Source organism: Nannobrachium achirus (genome assembly GCF_963921795.1).
Source record: "Nannobrachium achirus genome assembly, chromosome: 11".
Lineage (NCBI taxonomy): Eukaryota > Metazoa > Chordata > Actinopteri > Myctophiformes > Myctophidae > Nannobrachium > Nannobrachium achirus.
In genome coordinates, this window is record NC_137820.1 from 43,546,131 (window position 1) to 43,568,863 (window position 22,733).

General features: G+C 43.0%; 1 protein-coding gene across 8 annotated transcripts in view; it reads right to left on the bottom strand.

The window, feature by feature from the left end:
• The window catches only part of mical3a (microtubule associated monooxygenase, calponin and LIM domain containing 3a), a 122,720-nt gene that overhangs the window by 40,281 nt on the left and 59,706 nt on the right, over positions 1-22,733 (bottom strand). For all 8 annotated transcript variants that reach the window (XM_080737684.1, XM_080737688.1, XM_080737687.1 and 5 more), the window contains exons 13-17: positions 21,843-22,039; positions 20,765-20,883; positions 20,590-20,661; positions 20,220-20,396; positions 771-957 (exon numbers count right to left, since the gene is read on the bottom strand). In XM_080737684.1, coding sequence (XP_080593810.1) covers positions 771-957; positions 20,220-20,396; positions 20,590-20,661; positions 20,765-20,883; positions 21,843-22,039 — 752 coding nt within the window. The remainder of the gene's footprint in view (positions 1-770; positions 958-20,219; positions 20,397-20,589; positions 20,662-20,764; positions 20,884-21,842; positions 22,040-22,733) is intronic.

The window sequence follows — 22,733 nt, forward strand, 5'->3', positions numbered from 1 at the left end:
GTTTGCTGACAAAGTAAATGCAACAGCCAAAGTATGTACAGTACACAGCCTGCTATTATCACCTCACGGTCCAATATGCATACAGTAGGATATGTGCTGTGTAAATGCAGTGAGTTTATTGTTCCCCTTCTCCCTGCCCGGTCACGGGCATTCATAGGCACTCCGCTACGAGCCAAGCTCTGCCCCAGTGGGCTTTAGACCCACGGCCTACTGGTCTGGGAGAAGCGGCTACTCTGTTCCCTGCGAACAATCTGCTGCCTGTCTACGAGGACAATAGACACTTCCCAGAGAGGAAAAAAATAAAAAGATTCAATCGTGAGACTTCACTGGCCAAAGCATAATGATGCCACATCAGATAATCTTATGCCTTGACTTGTACTGTATAACAGTTCTGCATACTTAAGAATTTTTTTGTACACGATCATGAGTGCATGTACTATTGTGACAAGCATCGAAGACGCACAAAATCTTCATAAATAATGGAATTCCTTTCTTTTTCTATCTAAAGTAAACTGAATGCTCAATTCAGCCCACTGGAATCGACGTATGCATTATCAGAACACTGAATACATTGTAAATATTACCACGCTTTTCCCTCATCTAATAACTATTAACAAAGCATTTAGGGCGACAATCCTTTTAGGCTTATGAGGAAACATTTGCTGAGAGTAGCTTAAAGCTGAAGCTATTTGTTGAGAAGTGCTCTCAACAAAAGCAGCATTTGGATTAGTTGGATTAGTCCGTAATTGGGAGATCCGTTCTGCTCGTACCGTCCTCCACGTCGAAGGCGTAGGAAGACAGCCGTAGTGTCGTGCCACAGTAGTCACACTTGAAGCAGCTTCGGTGGAAGAACTTGCCCTCGGCGCTCAGCCGCTCCATGACGTACACGCGCTTCCGGCAGAAGAAACACACGTCACTGCCGCCGATGTTGACGGGGAACTCCTTCCTCAGAGAGCCCTGTGGAGGGAAACATTCTGATTCAGAACCGTATACGTATACCATAACAGTATACTCTGCAGTAGTGCTACGGGTCACTCACAATCCTCAAGCTCGCAAGCTTGAAGAAAACGGCAAGTGACACTGTGTGATGGATATAACTTAGGGCTTTAAGAGACAAGGACGGGAGAGAAAGAGAAAAAATAGATGGAAAGGAAATAAGAGCAGGAGATAACTTTCATCTGCTTTAACAGCACCATAGTTATATCTCATTCATTGTATTTTGCCCTTAGCAGACAAACCTGCGAAAACCGCTGCACCAATAAATCATCTTTTAAAAGTGAATTGACGCTGACAGAATATAATGGTCGAATGAGGTCACACACACATTCTCTGACACAATTTATCTTCACACAGTTAACTAAATGAGTTAGTCCTGGAGGGAAGACACACAGTTCTCTACAACTACAGGGAGATTGGTTGTTATCATTATTACTTGGGAGGAAGCTCATCACCACATACTGTGTGACTATGCACTGCTGCGCACAAAAAAAGTCTCTCCAGCTAGAATCACAGCATGATTTGCAACAACATGCCATCTACTGAAGCGCAGAACACAACCAGCGTTGGCTCTTACCAATTCCTTTTTGTCAAGCAGGGGCTTGGGTTCCTCCTGAGACTGAAGCTGACTGGCTATCTGCTCAGCCAACGAGCTAACTCCGCCTGTGTACATCTTTACATAGCGCTATACCATCGGCATGTAGAGATACGAGACAGGAGGTTGATGGACAAAGAACAAAGACATTTGGACAGAGAAAGGAAATACAATGAGTCATTAAAGAAATGACAGGTGGTTGAAGAGACATTAAAAGAAATGAAAGAAATACAAAAGAAAAATATGAACAGAAAAACAGAAAATGTCACTAATGGGATAGAGGTGGACTGAGGAAAGAGACGTGTGTGGTTGTAGTACGCTAGATAGGCACTATCTAGGAACAGTATGGTGCATGAAATCGTGAAGACATGAGAGGAAAACTAAACTGTGCTTGCATGTTTAGTTACTCATCAGAAGCTTCTCCCTCAGTATGGCTGCTGAGGGCATTAGAGAAATGTTTGCAAACCAAATCGTTGGCTCATTAACAATAACTCCAAAGCTCATGAAATTGCTTTTCGGAATAAAATCCACATCCACTCAGTGTGTTTAGTAAGCTCCACAAAAAAACAGTGAAGGCTAGATGGATTTAGGCCATCAAAAGAGGATCACTAGCCTGGGATATGTCATTGCTTTCACCGAGACACAACAGCTGTGTGTCCCCTACGCACATGTTGTGCACACTCATGCACTGCATTCATGCACACACCGATATGTCACACATTTACAAATGCACGCACACTACAGTGACACTAACATGACCTGCTGCTGGTCTATTAAAATAGAGAGACAAAATTATTCACATTCGTACTCCAAATGAACCAGTGTGGAGGCAGTACATGAAACCTTCATGGCCCAAGATGAATGTCGATCTATTTTAGAGAAAACTGAAAACTGCATTTTATTCTATGCGGAGAATCTTTGCAAAGAAAACCTTCCCACTTCGCACAGATGCATTGGACAGTGACAAATGAAAAGATCATGGAAAAACTCAAAATCATGTCAATGCTGTGTACGTGATCTTTGTTCATTCATTTTTCTTCCACGATTGTTTCATCCTATGTAGAGAGATTTGAGGTTACATAAACCACAACAAGGGCATAAGCTGCCATAAAAACTATTATCACCACAGATGAGCTTTTAACACATTTACTTATGCCGTTTTGTTTTTTTTTCCAGACGGACTACTGTTAAGAGGAAAAACAACTGCCTAAAATTCCCTAGCGAAATGGTGATTAAATTACAACGCATATAACGCAAACAATAAGGACATACTGCTACTACACTCTCCCACTGTTTCTTGCATTTCGATCACGCGTGGATTCTTTGTCAGGAATAAAAAAGGGCATTGAGATTAACACGAAATTCACAAAAATAAAACCGCTGGATCTCATCACCTTTCCACGTGTTAAAGAGATGAATGTTTTTTGCAAATCTTTGAATATATCTTTTTCAAAGCGAACATTTGCCCCGATGGCAAACATGCAGGTCGTGATCCGTTAGTTGCAACATTTTCCATTCCCTTGCAGAAACCGTCTACCTGTCTGAAAGTGTCAGGGGAGGAGAGGGGGGATTCGGGGGGACTCTGTGCGCGGGCCACGTGCCACTGATCCATAAAGAAGCGTGAGGGTTTTTTCTTAGGCTCCAGGAGGAGGAAAAAGCAGACAAGATCAGAGAACGTTAGAGTCAGAGTCATACGGTGGGAAATGGATCATTGGCTGCAGATAAGAAGGCTGGTTGGTGGTCTGGTGGTGGTAGCAATTACTAAAATGAAAATGACATAATAATACTAGTATTTTGTTGCTCTCGGGTGGAAACCTTGCATGTCCAAAACCGTTCCTTTCTTCCTATTATTTTTAAAACATTTGAAAATAGTGAAAACAGCCAATCTACAAGCTCACAACGCGTCGCAACGAAACACGTTGTGAGCTTGTGGAATGGATATTTTCACTACTTTGGCCTCCTATAGGCTCCTTTGAATGACCCTCCTATAAAAGCGGGTCATTCATTTACACAAAAAAATACAAAAAAAGTTATGGCGATACAAGGTTTCTGCCCGACATCAACGATTTGATATTTCCTGAATCACGTCTGTGGGATGAAGCGGGCTGGGATGGTTCACCTGCGGTCGGACTGACTTGCCCTCGAAATGAGCAGCGAGCTGCTCAGCCCTTTCCTGAATGCTAAGCACACGGCAGGCTGACTGATCATCAGACCGCAGCGGCCTCTCAGGCTCCTGCAGAGAAACGCATCATGAGATCACAGAGGACTCGAGTCAAAGGCGAGACAAAGACATGCTCTGTAGTCTCCTTAACAGTGCCCTACCAAACCGTGCTGCCACAAGCCACTCTGGTGGAAAAGGTTAGACAGTCCAGGCACTGCAGAGGGCGTATGCGATGCATTTAGTGGTTGCGGCTGTTACATTTGAGGTTAAAAAATGCAAATGTATGCACTCTAGCACTACTGCACTACCACTCTGATTTACCACTTTCAACCTGGCGTGCATATTTTGGGCATAACGTTATGGGCAAAAGGTTTCTAAACTATTCAACAAAATGTAAATCATGCAATTTAAAGGGTCATTTGGCAATTCGTTATTTTTATGATGAATGCATGTACTGTACAGAGCTCTAACACCCTGACAGAAAAAAGAAAAGAAAAAAAAGAATCGATAAAAGTAATCGATAGACTGATCAATAAGAAAATAATACAGTAGACTAATTCGAAACTTGCAGTCCTACAAAAATGCCAGGCAAGATCAGACTGCAACTTGATTAAATCAATACTTCAGAGCTCTGACACGGTCACAAATCAAAGGATGATGAGGTGTTAATATTAACAGAGTTAGTTCCACCACAGCACCAACCACCCTGACCTTTCTGGGAGAGTCTGGGGATGAGAGGGGCGAGGAGGCGCGCAAGCCTCGGGACAAGTACCACTGCTCTATAAAGAACCGCGAGGGCTTTCTCTTAGTCTCCAGGTTGATGGAGGAAGAGAGAGAAGATAGATAGGAGGAAAATAATTAAACCCAGTTTTTCATATAGGCCAACAGCATACAAGCATTCAGTCTATGAGTCCATTTCTTACACATTCAGAGTTAAAGTCATACTGTGTAACTTCCACTTTTGTAGTCTTTTTGGCGTCACATCCAATAGCTACAGTACATGGTAATTTCATCATCTGTTAAAACTGGGTTTGCCAGAAGTCTAGTGTTGCCCCAAAACAAATAAAGCATATGAGTGAGAGAGAGAGAGAGAGAGAGAGAGAGAGAGAGAGAGAGAGAGAGAGAGAGAGAGAGAGAGAGAGAGAGAGAGAGAGAGAATATTTTGGAAAGTAACAAGGACGTCATCAGAAAACGGTTTGCATTTACTCAAAGCAAAGCCTACGTTTCCGGTTCCAAAGCATTTTTTGGGCTCATATCACACAAATAGTGTTTCGAGAAGTTGTCAAAAAACATATTCATGTGGAGAATATCGAGAATAACTTTTGTATAATTGAAAGATTCACACAGTATGACTTTCTGAAATGTAATGTGTATGTGTAAGTACATCCAGGTGCCGAACAATCAATACATAATCCACTGCTAAATGCATTCCTTTGATCAAACCATCACTCTATGATGCTTGCATCTCAAAAGCACACCAGGAAAAGATGTCTCTCCACAACAAGACCATGCACGGTGGACGGTGTTCACCTTGGGTGGCTTGTCAGGTTTGCCTTTAAACCTAGAGATTAAGCGATCGGCCCTCTCCTGTATGCTAGGGATGTGAATGGACCCCGGGTCCTGGAGGTACAGGGGCCTCCACTCCTGCAGGGGACACTGTTATTTTCTTATTGTATGGCTGAGAATGCAGTAAGTGTAGAGCTAGTTATTCAATCTAGGGGTGCAACAGTTAATCAAACTAATCGATTACAGAAGTTACAAAAAAAACACTACAATACACTACAAAAGAAGTTGCTTCAAGATTATTGGGTTAATCAATATAGTTAATAGAATAATGGATAAGAAAAGATTTGATCATTTCAAACAGCGAAAAGCCTAGTTTCCGGTTGGCTTTATTCTGCTCAAAGGAAGCTGCTCAGAAGATCACACATCAAAGTGGGAGTTAGGAGTATTGAGTTGAAAACAGATCCATGCATCTATCTTTACTCTACCCCGTCTGTCAGAGGCAGCCGGCTGCTTTCTGGGGGCTCTTCCTCTGGACTGTTATCAGACTGCTTGAAGGCAGAAACAAGTACACACGCACAGACACATACAATGTGTGCACATTGATCAGTGAGGAAAGTAAACCTTTCGAAAATATGGCATTAACGGATCGTGTTTGACTTTGTCATATATATTATACGTACCATAATAATTTGCCACTATACTGCATAATTTGACACTAGCTGACATACCCTGAGCCTATACCTGGTTTTCTTTTTTATCCTGAAAAGTAACCGTTTCTGAAATTTTCCAACTGACAGCTTCTACACAAAACACCTACAGAGTACACACGAGACGCCCTGTCCTGAGCCTAAACTACACCTGCTTCTAAGAGACGCAAAACACGCACGCGCGTGTGCGTGTTTTGCGCGCACACACACACACACACACACACACAACACACACACACACACACACACACACACACACACACACACACACACACACACACACACACACACACACACACACACACACACACACACACACACACACACACACACACACACACACACACAATTAAGCAATTAAACATGCAACCCCTCTCATTGACATGCTCCACGCTAGTACCCACCCACTGGAAACTATGCATCTACACAACATTTATTTCCACTACTCTGCAACTACACAAAGTTATTTCCACTACTCTGCATGGGCATGTTAATCTAGGGGAGGGGTGGGTGGAGATTTGGCATCGAACACTACAGGTTAGCCTCTACTATTTCAACACAAAGAAAACAGGGAGGCACTCAGATTAGGTATATGGGACGGTGGCAGAGACAGAGGGACCAGCGGACGGACAGACAGACAGACTGTGTGTCACCTGCGAGTGAAGAGAGAGTGAGGAAGTGGAACTAGAAGAAGGAAGCAGAATGGTTTTCTTTGGACAGCTCCGAGACACTGAGGTGGGCAGGGGGTCTGCACCGCTCCTGGCCTTGAGGAATATGAAGAAATGATAGGATGAGGAGAGATGACGATCATAACCATGATGATGATAAAGATGATAACTACGATGATGATGACGATGATGATTAACCAACTCAGTCAAGCTAATTGGTTAAACTGATAAAAGATAATCAATATTTTAATAAGATAATGTGTGATGAGCATTAGAAGGACCATTATATTAGGATAGGTTGAAGGTGGGAGAAGTGGTCCTTTTGTCGATAGGCGAAAAAAAGAAATGTCAAAGATCTGATCTACAAGTCTTAATCTGATTTACAAGCTTGTAGATGAGCCATTTTTTTTCAATACTTTTGCACGAGTATAAAATAGGGCTTAAAGGGATATTTCACTTTCAAAAAAACGTTTGATCATTTAATTAGGCTTTCATGAACACCCTGAACAGTTTTTAATTTGATTGATTCAATATTTAGATATTTGATGTAAATGCTATCAGGGCGCCATACACACCCATTGTAACTTCAAACTCCATTTTAACCATGATAGATTCATTAAAAACACCCATTATGTTTTTCTGGTGACTGATAATACCCTCCTAATATGTGAGCAGGCTGTGTAACTTTTTGCAGTTACACGTTGCGGCCCTACAACTCAGCAGAGTAAGGAGTCTTCATTATATTCATGTTGGAAAGTCAACTACCAAAACATACAGTCTCACAAGCTTGGAGAGCCAAGAGGAAACGTAACTTCCCTAATCTTAGGATGACCACATGCTAACAGAAGCACTTTCTGTCAATAAACCAATTGAGTGGTTTACCAACCACATGAACCCCAGCATCCCTATTCTGGGCCAAAAATAGTGAGGTTGTAGATCGGCTATTTTTGGCAAAGATACTTGTGTAGAGCAAAAATCTAGTAAAGAGTTCTGGGGGAATTTGTCAAACACAGGGTTTAAGTGGTTAATGTACAGTAGTTAATGATATAATTTGTAAAGTCACACCTATTTGTAAAGTCACACCAACCTGGATTAGGTTTACCTAGAGTGTTACTGAGATCACACACACATACGTTTGCTCACACATACACACCACACACAGACCACCCACACATATGGAACCATGACCAAAATAAACCACTTGGGAGTACCAAGGTCAGACAGACATTTCCCAAAAGAAAAATAAGCCACTATTACAGTAATAACAATGTGGTAACATTTAAAACACGCCAATAGGAACTACGGGAAGTACAAAGAAATGCTGTAATGTTTTCATCTCTCTAATTTTACTTTAAGAACATAGTACAGCTAGGAAGCAGTTACAGGTCAACATACAGTATAACAGCATATGAGTTATGGATGGGAAACTGGTCTAATGCTGTGTTGATGTTTTGAAAGCAAATTTAGTCATAGTCTTTTGAATAAAACATTTTTAGTCACATTTTACTCATCTGATGTTTTAGTCTAGTTTTAGTTGACTAAATATAATATTTTAGTCAACTAAATATACAGTAGATTCAGTCGGCTAAAATGTATTTTGTCGGGCCGTGATGGCAACGTAATGCCCGATTTATTTAAGAGCAGACTAAGTACAGAGTGAAAGGTCAAGTTTATTAAGTATTGACGGTTCAAGTGGTTAAATCTGAAAACATACATTGACATGAATCCAAAATACACTGATGATCGTTCGCGCTGTCAAACAATGAAACTATATGGAATCTATGAAAAGGTTGTGGGGGTCCCTGCTTCAGCTCTTTCTCAGCTAAGGGGTCCTTGGCCTGAAAAACATTGAAGACCCCTGGTTTAAGTGGTTAACAGGAAGAGCAGGATATGGTTCCATATATGGAGCTAGGAGCACATGTGGGAGGACTTAACCTGCCTCTTAAACCAGAGGGAAGACAACCTACTGTACACAGTGGGCTACAGTATGTCGATGGTTCTCAAACCTTTACATTTCAAGGTCCCCCTTAACTCTGACAGTATACAAATGGAACCAAATGGAGGCTTAAATCTCATCAAATGGTGGTCCGTGGCTCAAATGCTGAATAAATAATGAACCTTGATATGAAAAGGGTTGAAAACCACTGCTCTAAAGGAACCCAGAGAGTCCCTGGAATCCACTTTGGGAAACCCTGCACGGCTAAGCGTACCTGCTCCCCTCTGCTGGGCAGCGTCTGACACTTGAGCTTCTCTTTATAGCGAATACTGAGCTGTTCCTGCTGCTGGGTGCGGCGCTGAGACGGGACGGGATAGGACGGGAGGAGGGGACAACCAATCAAGAGAGACCAGACAGGACGGGATGAGGACAGGACGGGAGAGGACAACCAATCAAGAGAGACCAGACAGGACGGGACAGGACGAGGACAGGACGGGAGAGGACAACCAATCAAGAGAGACCAGACAGGACGGGACAGGACAGGATGAGGACAGGACGGGAGAGGACAACCAGGAGAGACCAAGGTGTCATTACACACTCATTTCAAAAACACGACGGCTTAGCAGACTGAATGCAACTACGCACACGCACACACACACACACACACACACACACACACACACACACACACACACACACACACACACACACACACACACACACACACACACACACACACACACCTATACTGGTAGATGTGGTTTAGCAGGACCCTTTAGCTCAAACCTGCGGTTTACAACATTAGCAGGACACCACTTTCCACTTGCTTTACTAATATGTGGAGCATGTCAAAAAATCTATTTTGAGCCATAGAACACATATTTCACTTCAAAAGTTGAATAAACTCAACACAACTCAAGTTTTAACAATCTGACAAAATCCTACATTAGGAGGACATTAGATAATTAGGTTCTAAGCTCCGCCCATGTGAATTAACAGGACTAACTACATTAACAGGACAGCTGCAATTAAACACATGAAAATATGTCACTGCAGGGTATTTAAGGGTCAAATGTGATTAAATGTGACATAGCTAAACACAAACAAGGCATTCTATTGATGTTTTTAAATCTCTTCCTAAGACACATTTGTTTTTTCGCTGGCTTTTAATGTTCCTTAATTTTCCTGCGCAAATCGCTACACAGTATGTCTACACTCATGTCATCAACATGGATCTGTCCCATATAGCGCCCCCATCAGGCCGATTTTTTCAAACACATTTTTTGACACTGCTCCTACAAATTTTGCCCTAAAATCACGAAAATCGGTACACCCCACATTCTCTGAGCCAACCAAAACTATACATTGTCCACACAACTAGGAACCAATGCCAGTTACATCCGTCTTTGTGTATACATGTGACCTGACGGTCGCTTATCTCCCGATTAGGGAGTCTTACTGGTAGGCCTGTTTGTCATTTATGCACCATGTACAGCACTTCGGTCAATGTCTCTTGCCTACAGTGGTGTGTTACTGTTTCAACACCTGACTTGCCCTCAGGATCAACCATACAAGTGGAATATAAGCCAGTAAACATGCAGGACTGGAATGACATCGATACAAAGCTCACTAACTAAGTGTTGTTGGTGCCACTGAGATGGTAAACTACAATTCAATGCAATATGACTACTGTGTGTGACTTAGCAGGCCTGAGAACAGGCTGAGAGATGTGATTTCAACATCTTCAATGTTGAGCTACTGTTAATAAAGTTCTGCAGTGAACAAACTAGCATTTTCATCCATCTTGGTCGAAGGGGGACATTGAAAATGTCATGACTGAGGGGTCAATAGACTTAAGCTTTGTGAAGTTAACTTTACAGCTCGTCTGTTATTCTTGACTTCTTTAGAGATTTTCATAAGAGATTTACTGGAAGGGTTATAAGACCAAAAACTATAGCTGAAAAACACACCAATCATGAACAAGGTTCAACATTTATTTTTTGTAGGACACAGGAATGTAGCCCTGCCCCGCTGTAATCAGATAAAATTCGGGGAAGACCGCCAAAGCACCTCAGACCGTAGGGATGGGACAATATACGATATTATCGTTTATCGTGATAAAAAACACTCACAATAATCATATTGTGGAGATTTAATTTATCGTGATATCATCCTCTGTCATACACTGGGATCAATTCACCTTTTATTTGCCGAGCTGCATATCCAGTACTATTTAAACCCTCTATAATTGGTAAAAGGTACATAATATATGTACTTGATACAGTAGTTTTTCACTCTCTACCAAATCTCTTTGCCAAAAAATAGACGATCTACAAGCTCACAATGCTTCGTGCTGCGAGCTTGTAGATCTGCATGATTACTGCATGATTGATCTGTCGCAAAGCCCTCTCCCTAACTGTGAGGATTGGACGACAGCGTAGCAAAACACTTCCACCCAAAGTTGGCTCCCATAACCCGCTAAAAAGCCTGTACCTTGGCCCCCCATCGACCGGGAGAGACGGGGCCAGCACCCAGGGGGTACCCAGGGGCCCAGCCACCGCCAGGGCTCCCCACGGACCCCCTGGGAAAAAAATATGGGAAAATAGTCAAAAGTAGCCGATCATAAATGTGACCCGATTAGGGAGTCTTACTGGTATATAGGCAAATTAATATCAAAAACATTTCTATTACATTATTACGGCCATGGTGAAACGTTGCTGCTGGGGGACCTGCTACAGTGATTATAGCTACCCAGAACATTTGAAGGGAGCATTTTTCAAATCATTTTCCGAAACCAAAATCTGCCTTAGACTGCAGCCTGTCGATTGTAGGTATAAATTATCGATACATTTGTTGTTTTTGGGTCAGTTTTAAGTGCACTGCAATTAAGCAATGACATTGTTTTTTCCAGCGGGTAAATGCACAGGAAGAAAAATTAAGTGAATCTTTAAAATATAGCAGATCCACAAGTCTAGGTATGCAGGTCGCCGGTTCGATTCCCGATCCGGACGACCTTTGCCACATGTCATTCCCCATCTCTCTCCCCATTTCCTGTCTGTCTACTATCCTAACAAATAAAGGCATAAAAAGCCCAAAAAGCTAATCTTAAAAAAAAAGAAAGTCAGGTCTGAGATTTATCACCCAGCCCTACTTTAATGTTGAGTTACATGTTGTATGACATCATTTTTGTAGCTGCAAGGAATAATTATGGCAATTATAATTTGATAATTGATTTGCAGTATCTCATAAGCTACAGTGCGTTACTGCATCCCCATTATTCAGTTGCCTGCAAATGTATAAATAGGCTACTTTTTCCAGAATTATGTTTAATACCAGCGTTAGTCCAGAAACCCCCACATTTACATAAATCAAAACATCTATTTTCAATAAAGTAGTAAATGAGGATCTCCCTCAATTGATCTTTTCGAGAAATTAAATAAAGGTTGAATGAATGCAAATCTTTTGTATTGCTAAATGCTCATGATGTCCCCGAACATGCCATGACAAGGCAAATGTTTTCTTTGGATATTAATGTTATCACCACCGGCACCACCAAGATGGTTACTTTGTCAACTATCATTATTCTGATATTGCTACCATGCTGTTATGTAAAAATGTTCATATTCTGTTCACACAGTGGTTCTCAAAGTGAATTCCAGGTTGGAATCCACTTTGAGAACCACTGTTCAGGCCCAGGGACTCTGACACTGTTGTTTTTGACAACAAATTTTGATTTAGTTTTGAATAAAATGTCATTTAATTTTAGTCATAATTTAGTGACCTGAAGAGTTTTAGTTTTAGTCTAATTTTAGTCGACTAAATATCATACATTTTTAGGCGACTAAATCTACAGTTCATTTAGTCAACTAAAATGTATTTTGGCAGGCCTTGATGGCATCGTAATGAGTGATTTTACACTTGGTTGTGTGCTGAAAATAGCAGATCTACAAGCTCACAACGCGTTGCGCGACACGTTGTGAGCTTGTAGATCTGCTATTTTCAGCACGCAACACTTGAGAACAACCAAACATAAAATGACTCTCTACTCCACTAGTCCCTCCCTAACGTTTTAGTCTAGTTTTGATTTTGTTGACGAAATTGTCAATATAATTAGTCTTAGTTTTAGTCATCACAGCTTAGTTTTTATTTAGTTTTTGTCAGTGAAAGAAATGCAATCGACAAATACTTTTCGTCATAGTTTTAGTCAACAACATCTACACTGCTCTGACAGTACAAATGGAACCAAATGAACACTAAGTCTCATGATGCAAGGTTAAATTAACATTATCTGTCTGTCTGTCTGTCTGTCTGTCTGTCTGTCTGTCTGTCTGTCTGTCTGTCTGCCTGCCTGCCTGCCTGCCTGCCTGCCTGCCTGCCTGTTTGTCTGCCGATTGTTAACCAATTTGAGTTAAGCTCTCCTCCACTCTTTTCAAAGATTTCACATTGTGCAGGGAAACCCTTTCACTCATTCTTTCCACTGTAGCCCACTTGCTGATTACTAGCTTGCAATGCAATCAGCCACTGATCAAATTCACCTGTGCTGCCTGCCCATCCCCCATCCCCCATCTCCCTCACTGCACTCACTCAAAACTGTGTGAGTGAGAAGCTGCCCCTCCCCCCACAGTCAGTTGGTTTGTTTGTATGCAGTCTGTACAAGGCAAGGCTTTAAATACTGTGAATATGTGTGAAAGTAAATCCTACGTGTTACTTTATGTTTAGGGTAGTCTTACTAGTGACTATATACAAATGGAACCAAATGGAACTCATAATCTGTGTAATCTATGCACATGGCTTATTTTTTTGTTCTGGTTAGTTAAAGCAGTGGTTCTCAACCTCTGGGTCAGGGAATTATTTTGGGGAGGGGGTCCCCAGATGATTATCTAAATGACTGTGCACCATTGCTTTCTCTCTGAACAGTAAACATACAGCATAAGGTTTAAGTGTAAGGGTATCTTCAGATTTCTAAAGTACCCTTCCGTAATCAATGGGGGCAATTTACCCCTTTTTGTGCAGATATATGACCGATTTGTTGCATGTCTGAGTCATCATGACATCACTGAGATGCCATAGACTCCTACCTACCCACTGTCTGACGTGACCTACCACTGCCGGATGCACCCACGCACACGCGCACACACGCACCTCATCCCGGATTGTATAACAGATTTCTTAAGCCCGGTTCACAATGCAACATGCTAGCCCAGATGATCCTTTTGCCGTCCTATAACCTAAAAGCCTAACATGGGTTGTGACAGCACTGAGAGTAGAGACGTGCTACAGCCAATCAGAGAACAGGACAGGTGGCTTGTTTGATTTAATTCACACATTATTTTCTTTTATATAATTAAAAGACTGTTTGTCTGTCTGGATCAATCCAGTGATATAACTTTAATAATTCTCGTGGGCGAATCCAGGTGTGACAGAACACTCTCAATGGAGCTATTGTAGTCCAGCCTGAGGATGCAGTAGCCTAGACTCCGAACCTCTTCAGGCGATAAAAGCAATATAGTTGCAAATTCTTTATCCTCACGTGCGCTGTGTCCCACTTGAGCTCCTCTTTATTGTGTACTTCAAGGAACTTGTGTACTTCAAGGAACTTTAAATCCCTGCTCCCTCAAGCAAGGAGATGAGGATTAGATCTGAGTCTGGAGGAATCAAGCAGGTTAGACTGATTATAGTCCGAGCATTTCAGGCAAAAAAGTGCGCGATTCCATCAAAATACTGCACAAACTGGCCGGACTATAGTAACATTGTGTCACATATGAGGAAATGGCATATTCGGGACAACCTTGGTAGTAGGCTAATAAGGCTATGCTTTATTCAAGCCAAACGAGACACTCTATTTGGTGCTTTATGATCCCACAGGGAATGCTACAATTTGTCAATCAGTGTCATCACCGATAAACAAACTTTTACTGCACTGTTTTTACAGTACAGTAAAAGTACAGACAGTACAGTACAGACAGTACAGTTCAGTGATAAAAGGTCAAGGTCACAAGCTTATTTAGAATAATTTGACCTTAGAATTGTAGTAAGCTACTTTGGTGTCATATACTGTATCTGAAGGCTAGTGAAGTCACTGATCTACAAGATGTACACACAATTCGTAACACAAGAATTTTGCCTATACTGTGTAATACTGTGTAGAGGAATAATTCTAGAATCAGTATCGGGATTTAAAGGGATATTCCATTAAAAAAAACTCTGCCTTGCATGGGTCTGCCTCCCCAGGCTCAGGGCCTCTCCCCACACACACCCATTGTAACTTCAAACTCCATTATATTTTTTTCATACTACCCTCCTCTTACATGAGCAGGCCATGTTTTTTTTTCGATACAATTTTTCATTTATTTGTAATAATTTTAATTTTTCAAATTTTCCCAAAGAATTATTAAAAATAAATGAAAAGGGTTATTGAGAAAACACGGCCTGCTCACGTATTAGGAGGGTAGTATGAGTCACCAGAAAAAAATAGTGTGTGTTTTTAATGAAGTTTGAAGTTACAATGGGTGTGTTTGTGGAGAGGCCCTGAGCCTGGGGGGAAAGATAACATTTACATCAAATATATAAATATTAAAAACTGTTCAGGGTGTTCATAAAAGCCTGATTAGATGATAAAGTGACCAAAATGATCTGTAGGCTTGAACTTAATTAGCATTTTTACCCAAGGGTAAAAATGGTGCCTGGGTGCCTGCCTAGTGCCTACTCCTGTATGTCGGAGTTAACTTAAACTCATATGTACTGTACATGATGTCATGGTCATGATGTGGTCATGTGATACTGTATATAGGAGCTACGCTGATCAGCATACATGACTGTGCAGAGCTGCTACCAGTGGTGCTTTGGGGTTTTCTTTTCAGGGCGGACGGTCATTTATTGACGTCACATGCACGAGCGCCTTTAGATGTGTGCGTGCTAACTAAAAGTTTGCTTTGAACAAATCTCATCTATCACAGTAATGGAGCCAGGTAGCCTGAGACACGCACAATGCACATACAGTCACCGCTGGAAACCTACAGTAGGTGTTAAAGTAGCCTATCCATATGAATAGGGGGGTATGTGCAAGCCCACCACTCACTGCCTGCCTGGTAAACCTGTTATGCGAATAGCCATTTGATTACCATGGTCATCACTTGTATAGCTACACATTTTTAAAGTGACAGTTTAAGTACTTTCTAATACCTCTAGAGTGACAGTTTAAATTAAACATTGGCCAAATTGACAAATATTATGCAGAAATTGTGAAAATAGCCAATCTACATCCTCGTGAGCATGTAGATCTGCTATTATTATTAATTTAGGGGGTTGTGTCCTGAAAAGGTTGAGAACCACTGCATTAATCCATTTAGGCCTGGGGCCGATTCTAAAAATGCCTTTTAAATCCGGCCAAGATTTTCATTAAGAAAACAAATGCAATTCATTAATAAAAAATAGAAACATGTAAGAACCACAAAATGTACAGTCAATTGGATGAGTGGTTTGTAAAATATGCATAGCCTCCTTGGAGTGAGCTAAAATGTTGGCAAACTTGGAAAATGGACATTAATATAAACGTGATTTTTTGGGACGTTTTGATTAATTATTATTAATATCTGGTTAAATTTGTATAATTAAGAAACATTGTCTGTATGTTATGCAAATCATGTTGCAGGCCCATGGTGTGGCAAACCACCAACATGGTAGACCCCTGAACAGTGTTTATGCCAAGTTTAGTGTGGATTGGAGCAACGGTGTGCCTGTGGCAGCCAGGGGCCCCTGGGAGCCACATTGGGCCCCTTGTGTTGCTATTATAATGGCCGACCCCTGAACGGTGTTTGTTCAATCAAGTTTAGTGTGGATCGGAGCAATGGTATGCCTGTGGCAGCCAGGGGCCCCTGGGGGCCACATTGGGCCCCTTGTGTTGCTATTATAATGGCCGACCCCTGAACGGTGTTTGTGCAATCAAGTTTAGTGCGGATCGGAGCAACGGTGTGCCTGTGTCAGCCAGGGGCACCCGGGGGCCACATTGGGCCCCTTGTGTTGCTATTATAATGGTAGACCCCTGAACGGTGTTTGTGCCAAGTTTAGTGTGGATCGGAGCAACGGTATGCCTGTGGCAGCCAGGGGCCCCTGGGGGCCACGTGGGGCCTGTGGTGTTGCTATTATAATGGCAGACCCCCAGAACGGTGTTTGTACAATCAAGTTTAGTGTGGATCAGAGCAACGGTGTGCCTGTGGCAGCCAGGGGCCCCTGGGGGCCACATGGGGCCCTTGGTGTTGCTATTATAATGGCAGACCCCTGAACGGTGTGTGTGCCAAGTTTAGTGTGGATCGGAGCAACGGTGTGCTTATGGCAGCCAGGGGCCCCTGGGGGCCACATGGGGCCTGTGGTTTTGCTATTATAATGGCAGACCCCTGAAGAGTGTTTATGACTAACGTTATTCACCCAAAATGCTATGTCATTGAAATGTTCATAAAAACATGTATGTGCATTAACAGGACTCTGACACCCAGCCAATCAGGTGCTTCAAAACATACACTGTGTGTGAATATTCATGAGCTTGTGTATGAACATGCAGTAGCATTACACAACCTATGGGGGCGCTGTTCAGACACAAAAAAGTCGGGTGTATGTGTATTAACAGGACATCAAAAAAAAAAGGTGGATTTGGGCTCTCTAGACCAATAGAAACACTTCTGCTATTTCAGAATTGTCCATGAATTAGCAGGACACCAGTCCTGTCCTGCTAATCCAAAATGTCCTGTTAGTGTGGTGTGTATTCAGGCCAATTGTCCCGTTAAACCACATTTACCAACACACACACACACACACACACACACACACACACACACACACTCTGCTAGTCAAGAGGTTAGAACATGGTGCAGAGTAGAGTTATTTGCACACCAGGACTACCAAGGAATATGTATCTCATACAGTATAAACCACTACAAACATCTACTGGCAATGATTCTCAAACCGGGGTCCGTGGAGCAAACACATCTCTTTATGGTTTCTTCTCTTTTCATAATTAGCACGTGTCACTGCTTTATTATTGCACCTGATGGAACAGCCAAGCCTACACACACTGACTGCTCTACATATAGTGTGTGTAAGCAAGCGAGTGCACACGCGCGCACACACACACACACACTTCTGATGCTACAGATGTTCAAGTAGGTTTATCATGCTCCAGACCCTTTTGCTGAAATTCCATCACACACACACACACACACACACACACACACACACACACACACACACACACACACACACACACACACACACACACACACACACACACACACACACACACACACACACACACATTTTCAAAGGGGTCTTTGACTCCAAAGTGTTTGGGAAACACTGCTCTATGGGGAAGCTGTTATTGGTTCAGGGGACAGTCTAAGGGTTAGTGACAGTCCCTAAGGGGGGGTCCACTTTTACCTTTCTCCAGGCAGGGACAGGGGCCAGGGCCAGGCGAACTGGCTCTTTCAAGGGGGCTGGGGGCGGGGAGGGAGACAGGAGGCGGTCCAGATTGGGCAGGGACTCCCCCTTTGCGGTTCAGACGGGGAAGACGTGCAAGACCAAGACAGGTGGCCAATGAGAGGGCGAGAGGAGCGGCGTGCATGCAATCCACAGACGTGAGTCACAGATGTGAGCCACGATGGAAGAGAGAGAGAGAGAGAGAGAGAGAGAGATGGAAACAGAACAGAGTGGGAAGTGAATCACGAGTGAATAGAGTCATGCTGGTTGGAACAAAACCCTCAAATCCCAAAAAAGAGTGGATGACACAAGCAGGGTCACAAGGACAGTGGTGGAAATATGGACAGTGCTTATGAAATAAGGAGATACAACGTTTCCACCCCAGAGCAACACTCTAAATTAAAACGTCCGTCCACACTCCCATCAGCTTGGTCTGAAAATGATGTCAGCAACCTGGCTTTATCCAACAGGTCAACAGGTAAAAATTATTTACAGTAATGAAAATAGACGATCTACTAATAACCGAAGTACATGTGCTTGTAGATCTGTTGTTTTCACTAGTTTTGTGCAACAGTCTTGTATGATAAGCAGGGCTTTACTTTACGAAAAAACAAAGATTTGAAACTTGGAGATACAAGGTTTCTGTCCGACAGTCACGATATACAGTATTTTCTGGACTATAAGGCGCACCTGACTATAAGGCGCACTGTCAATGAATGGTCTATTTTCAAACTGTTTTCATATATAAGGCGCACCTGACTATAAGGCGCACATAATAGACGCTACCGTTGCGTTATGCATCCAACAGATGGAGCTGTGCTAAAGGGAATGTCAATGTCAATGAATGATCCATATATAAGGCGCACTGGACTATAAGGCGCACTGTAGTTTTTTGAGAAAATTAAAGGCTTTTAAGTGCGCCTTATAGTCCGGAAAATACGGTACTGTATCATCGCTGTAGGGCAGAAACCTCTTATCCCCACATTTCCATATTATCTCCATTATGTTTTGTACATGTACAAGGTTGTACAAGGTTTCCAAATGAAATAATGCAGATTTTCTCTGTAAAACCTTAAAGTCTGTACAACATCGCCGGCCATCTTGTAACCTCTTGTAACAGCTTGTAATCATCCATCACTCCTGGACCAAGTCTTCTTTTATAAACACCCAAACAGAGTCCTTTGTATAGTCTGAGATCTTATCAGACGCTGTGTGGTTCCAGCACACAGTCAGAGAAGGTTTATTCTCCAAAGGACAACAGTTGAGATTTGTCTTCCCCCTGTGTGTGTGTCAACAATACTGTCCAGTGTTCCCCTGAGCCCACACACCTCCCCCCTCCCACTGGCGTGAGCTCCGCTGGTACCCGGTCTGTACGTGTACACCCCCCCGCGCTCACCCCTCGCTCAGACACGTCCACTCAGCATTATCACACCGCCTACTGTACCCAAGAACAATACCACCCAAACAGGGCCAGCATTGACCGGTGTTACTGTAGCATTCTGGGATCTCTTGCTCATTAATACGCTGTAGCCCACAGACTCTGGTCTGTCATGAGGTTTGAGGTCCCCATCGTCAGGAGATGCCATGAAATCCACACCGTTTATGTGGAATGCTTACCGACTGGTCTGTGCCACCCTGGGAAGTCTGGAACCCAATGCGATCCCCTTTGATATACTGGGGACAACTTACATTTTTTTTTGATTTTCTTATATTTTTATCCCACGGTTTTTGCAACCCATTTTCTCACCCAGTGCCAACTACCTAACCTGTAGTCCTGGTTTCCGCTCTCCCCCTGCCGCGCCAGGGGAATTGGGGAGCACCTGGCTGGCTAGGGGGAGGTAGTATAGAAGCCAGGACTACTGCATGTTTTTTTAGGAGACACAGGGAGAACATGCAAACTCCACACAGAAAGGCCCTATCGCCAACCCCACCTAGGGTGTGGGTGCTGATGACGCGGAGGGAGGAACACGCCACCAGCACCCACAGCGTCCACAGCGTCCCCCGGCGGGAACAGAACCAGGACCTTCTAGCTGTGAGGCGAAGCGCTAACCACTGCGCTAACCACTGTGCTAACCACTGCGCCACCGTGCCCCGACAACTTACATTTTGATTGGGAAAGACAGTAATTTCTCCCAAGATAGTTATGAACGAGACCCTGCGTTGAAAGTGACACACTCCATACCTGTCTTTTAAGTCCCGTCGACTGCGGAGCGTTCTCCTCAAACTTGGCGAGCAGCTGGGTGGCCATGACCTTGACCTTGTTGTTGTTGTTGCCCGTGGCGGCAGAGTCCATCCTCCTCTCCGACAGGGCGGTGGAGACGGACGGCCGCTCGTCGCAGCTCGTCCGGGACACTTCGTCCTGCGAGAGCCACAATTCAGATTTTTACACTCGTTCGCGAACCCGAGTTATACTGTACTTAGTTGCGTGCCGGTGTAAAGACTGACGTTGGCAAGTAAAAGCTAGTACTACTAGTACTACTTAGTACTATTAAGTACTAGGACACTCACAAACACAGAGGAACTGAAACACACTCCCAGACAGCCCTACTCACGTCTTCACAATGCCCAGGCTGGCTGGTTTTTCTCCTCTTCCCCAAGCCGTCAGCTTCCTTCTCCTTTTTGTCCTGTTGGTGACGAGGAGTTATTTTTAACAAGAACCACCCAGACTGACCGCGACCACAACCATTAAAAACCATGTAACAATGAATCACAGGTGCAGAGTCTGACCTTGGGGTTTCGTTTGCGGGAGATAGCGATGCTGTGGCCCAGCTTGCTGAAGAAGGAGATGGGAGATTTGCTGCTCGAGACCAGAGCCGCCTTCTCCTCAGGACTCAAGCTGTGGTTTTCTAAATAAAAGAAAAAGTATTCATTAATCCGTTGCTATTAATACGAACTGCCTTTTGGCATCGGTTGCTGTAGAAACCTAATAAAAGGACAATTGACTTAAGATCACAAACAGGGCACATGGATATACAGGAATCAACACATAACGTCTTGAACTGCAGCAAGAACCTCCGCCAAGTAACAAACCGACACCTGCTTTGAAGGACCGTCCTATAGTCTTTGCATCGTTTATGCACTGAAGTCATTTTTTAAATCTCCAAATCGTTTACCACCACCCAGTTTTAACCACTAAATTGAAGTCACCAAACAGCAAACATATCGGTACACAGATCATCTGGCTACGCAACACACAGAAATCACTGGACTTAAAGCCAACAAATCATTATTTCGAACGGTAAAGTAAATTATAATGCTTTGTGCCTCTTACTATCTTGTGTTCTTGATCATGCTAGCCGTATGTTATACTTTACTATTCGGAAATTGCATTAAATTTGCGATTTCTGTGTTAACTTTATGGGCTTTTAGCAGGGTTTCCCCTTCAAAGCGTGACGTCAGCACCAGGAAGTTGCTGAGTGGGCGGGGCGTGAATAGGGTGAATTTAAAAAGAAAATATATTATTACGATATTTAAAAAATGTCATGGTATTTTTTTCTTTAAAGCCTTGATAAATGACTTTACATTGTGATACAGAGGACCTTAAAGTATACTATATTTGTTTCATTGATCCAAGACGGAATACAATCGAATGAACGATTAACAAAATAAACACACAATGAAACACACATATGCATGCGGCCCACCCATCTGACCACTTAACACGGCAGCCGAATCTGGCCAGATGGGCGGTCCACGCACGCTTTGGAGATTTTCAAGAGGATGCAGATCCAGAAAAGGTCGAGAAGCACATTAACACTGGCTTCAGATGATAATCCTATGTACTGTGTGTAGCGCCCTCCCTCACCTCCAGGGGGCACCGTGTCCTTGAACATCTCGTAGAACTGGCTGAGGTACATGACCATGGACAGCTTGTCCGGCTCCACCACAGAGGACATCTCCTTGCCGGTCATGCAGGGCGAGATTCCAAACTCCCGCTCCGCCACGTCGAAGCCCAGCTGGTTGTTCCTCTCCACGTTCTTCTCGTCCAGCGAGTCAAAGTCACTGAGAGAGAGGGGGGAGGGGGGGGGGAGGAGAGACACGGAGGTTAAGCTTAGGAATGGCAGACATGAAATCAAAAACTATAAATATGCACTTTACCAGTACAGCGCATAATGGAATAGAGCAGTGGTTCTCAAACGTTAATTTAAGGCAACCTTATAACTCTGAGAGTGCACAAATGGAACCGAATGGACCCGTTACAGGTCCATTTATAACCCCTGGACCCCACTTTGAGAACCACTGGAATAGAGAAACAAAATCAAAAGTGTTGTCTTTTGTTTCACGTTAATAAAGCTGTAATACACATAGGACCGTTTAGTTTGCTTATTACGATAAGATGCTGGACCTACAGTACTCACACTCATACAACAGCATAACCACTAAAACACTTATTCTCTATTGACCAACAGGGTCACCCCGGTCTGTCCCTTTTGACCCTCGTTCGACATTTTATGAGCTTGGGGAAAGCTTTTAAAAAATTACTTTAAAAAAGAAAAGGAGGGGAAAAATACATTTTTGGAAGGAAACCTTTTTGACTATAACAACATGGCCAAAATGGGGACACCAGGTTGAAAGAGGTGAAATCTCGTCTTCCATCCCGGATTTGAACAGTGCTGACACTTTTACCATTGAGCTAATAGAGCCTGCCTGCTTGCTCAGAGGATGAATTGAATCTTGACCATCAGGTGGACCACAT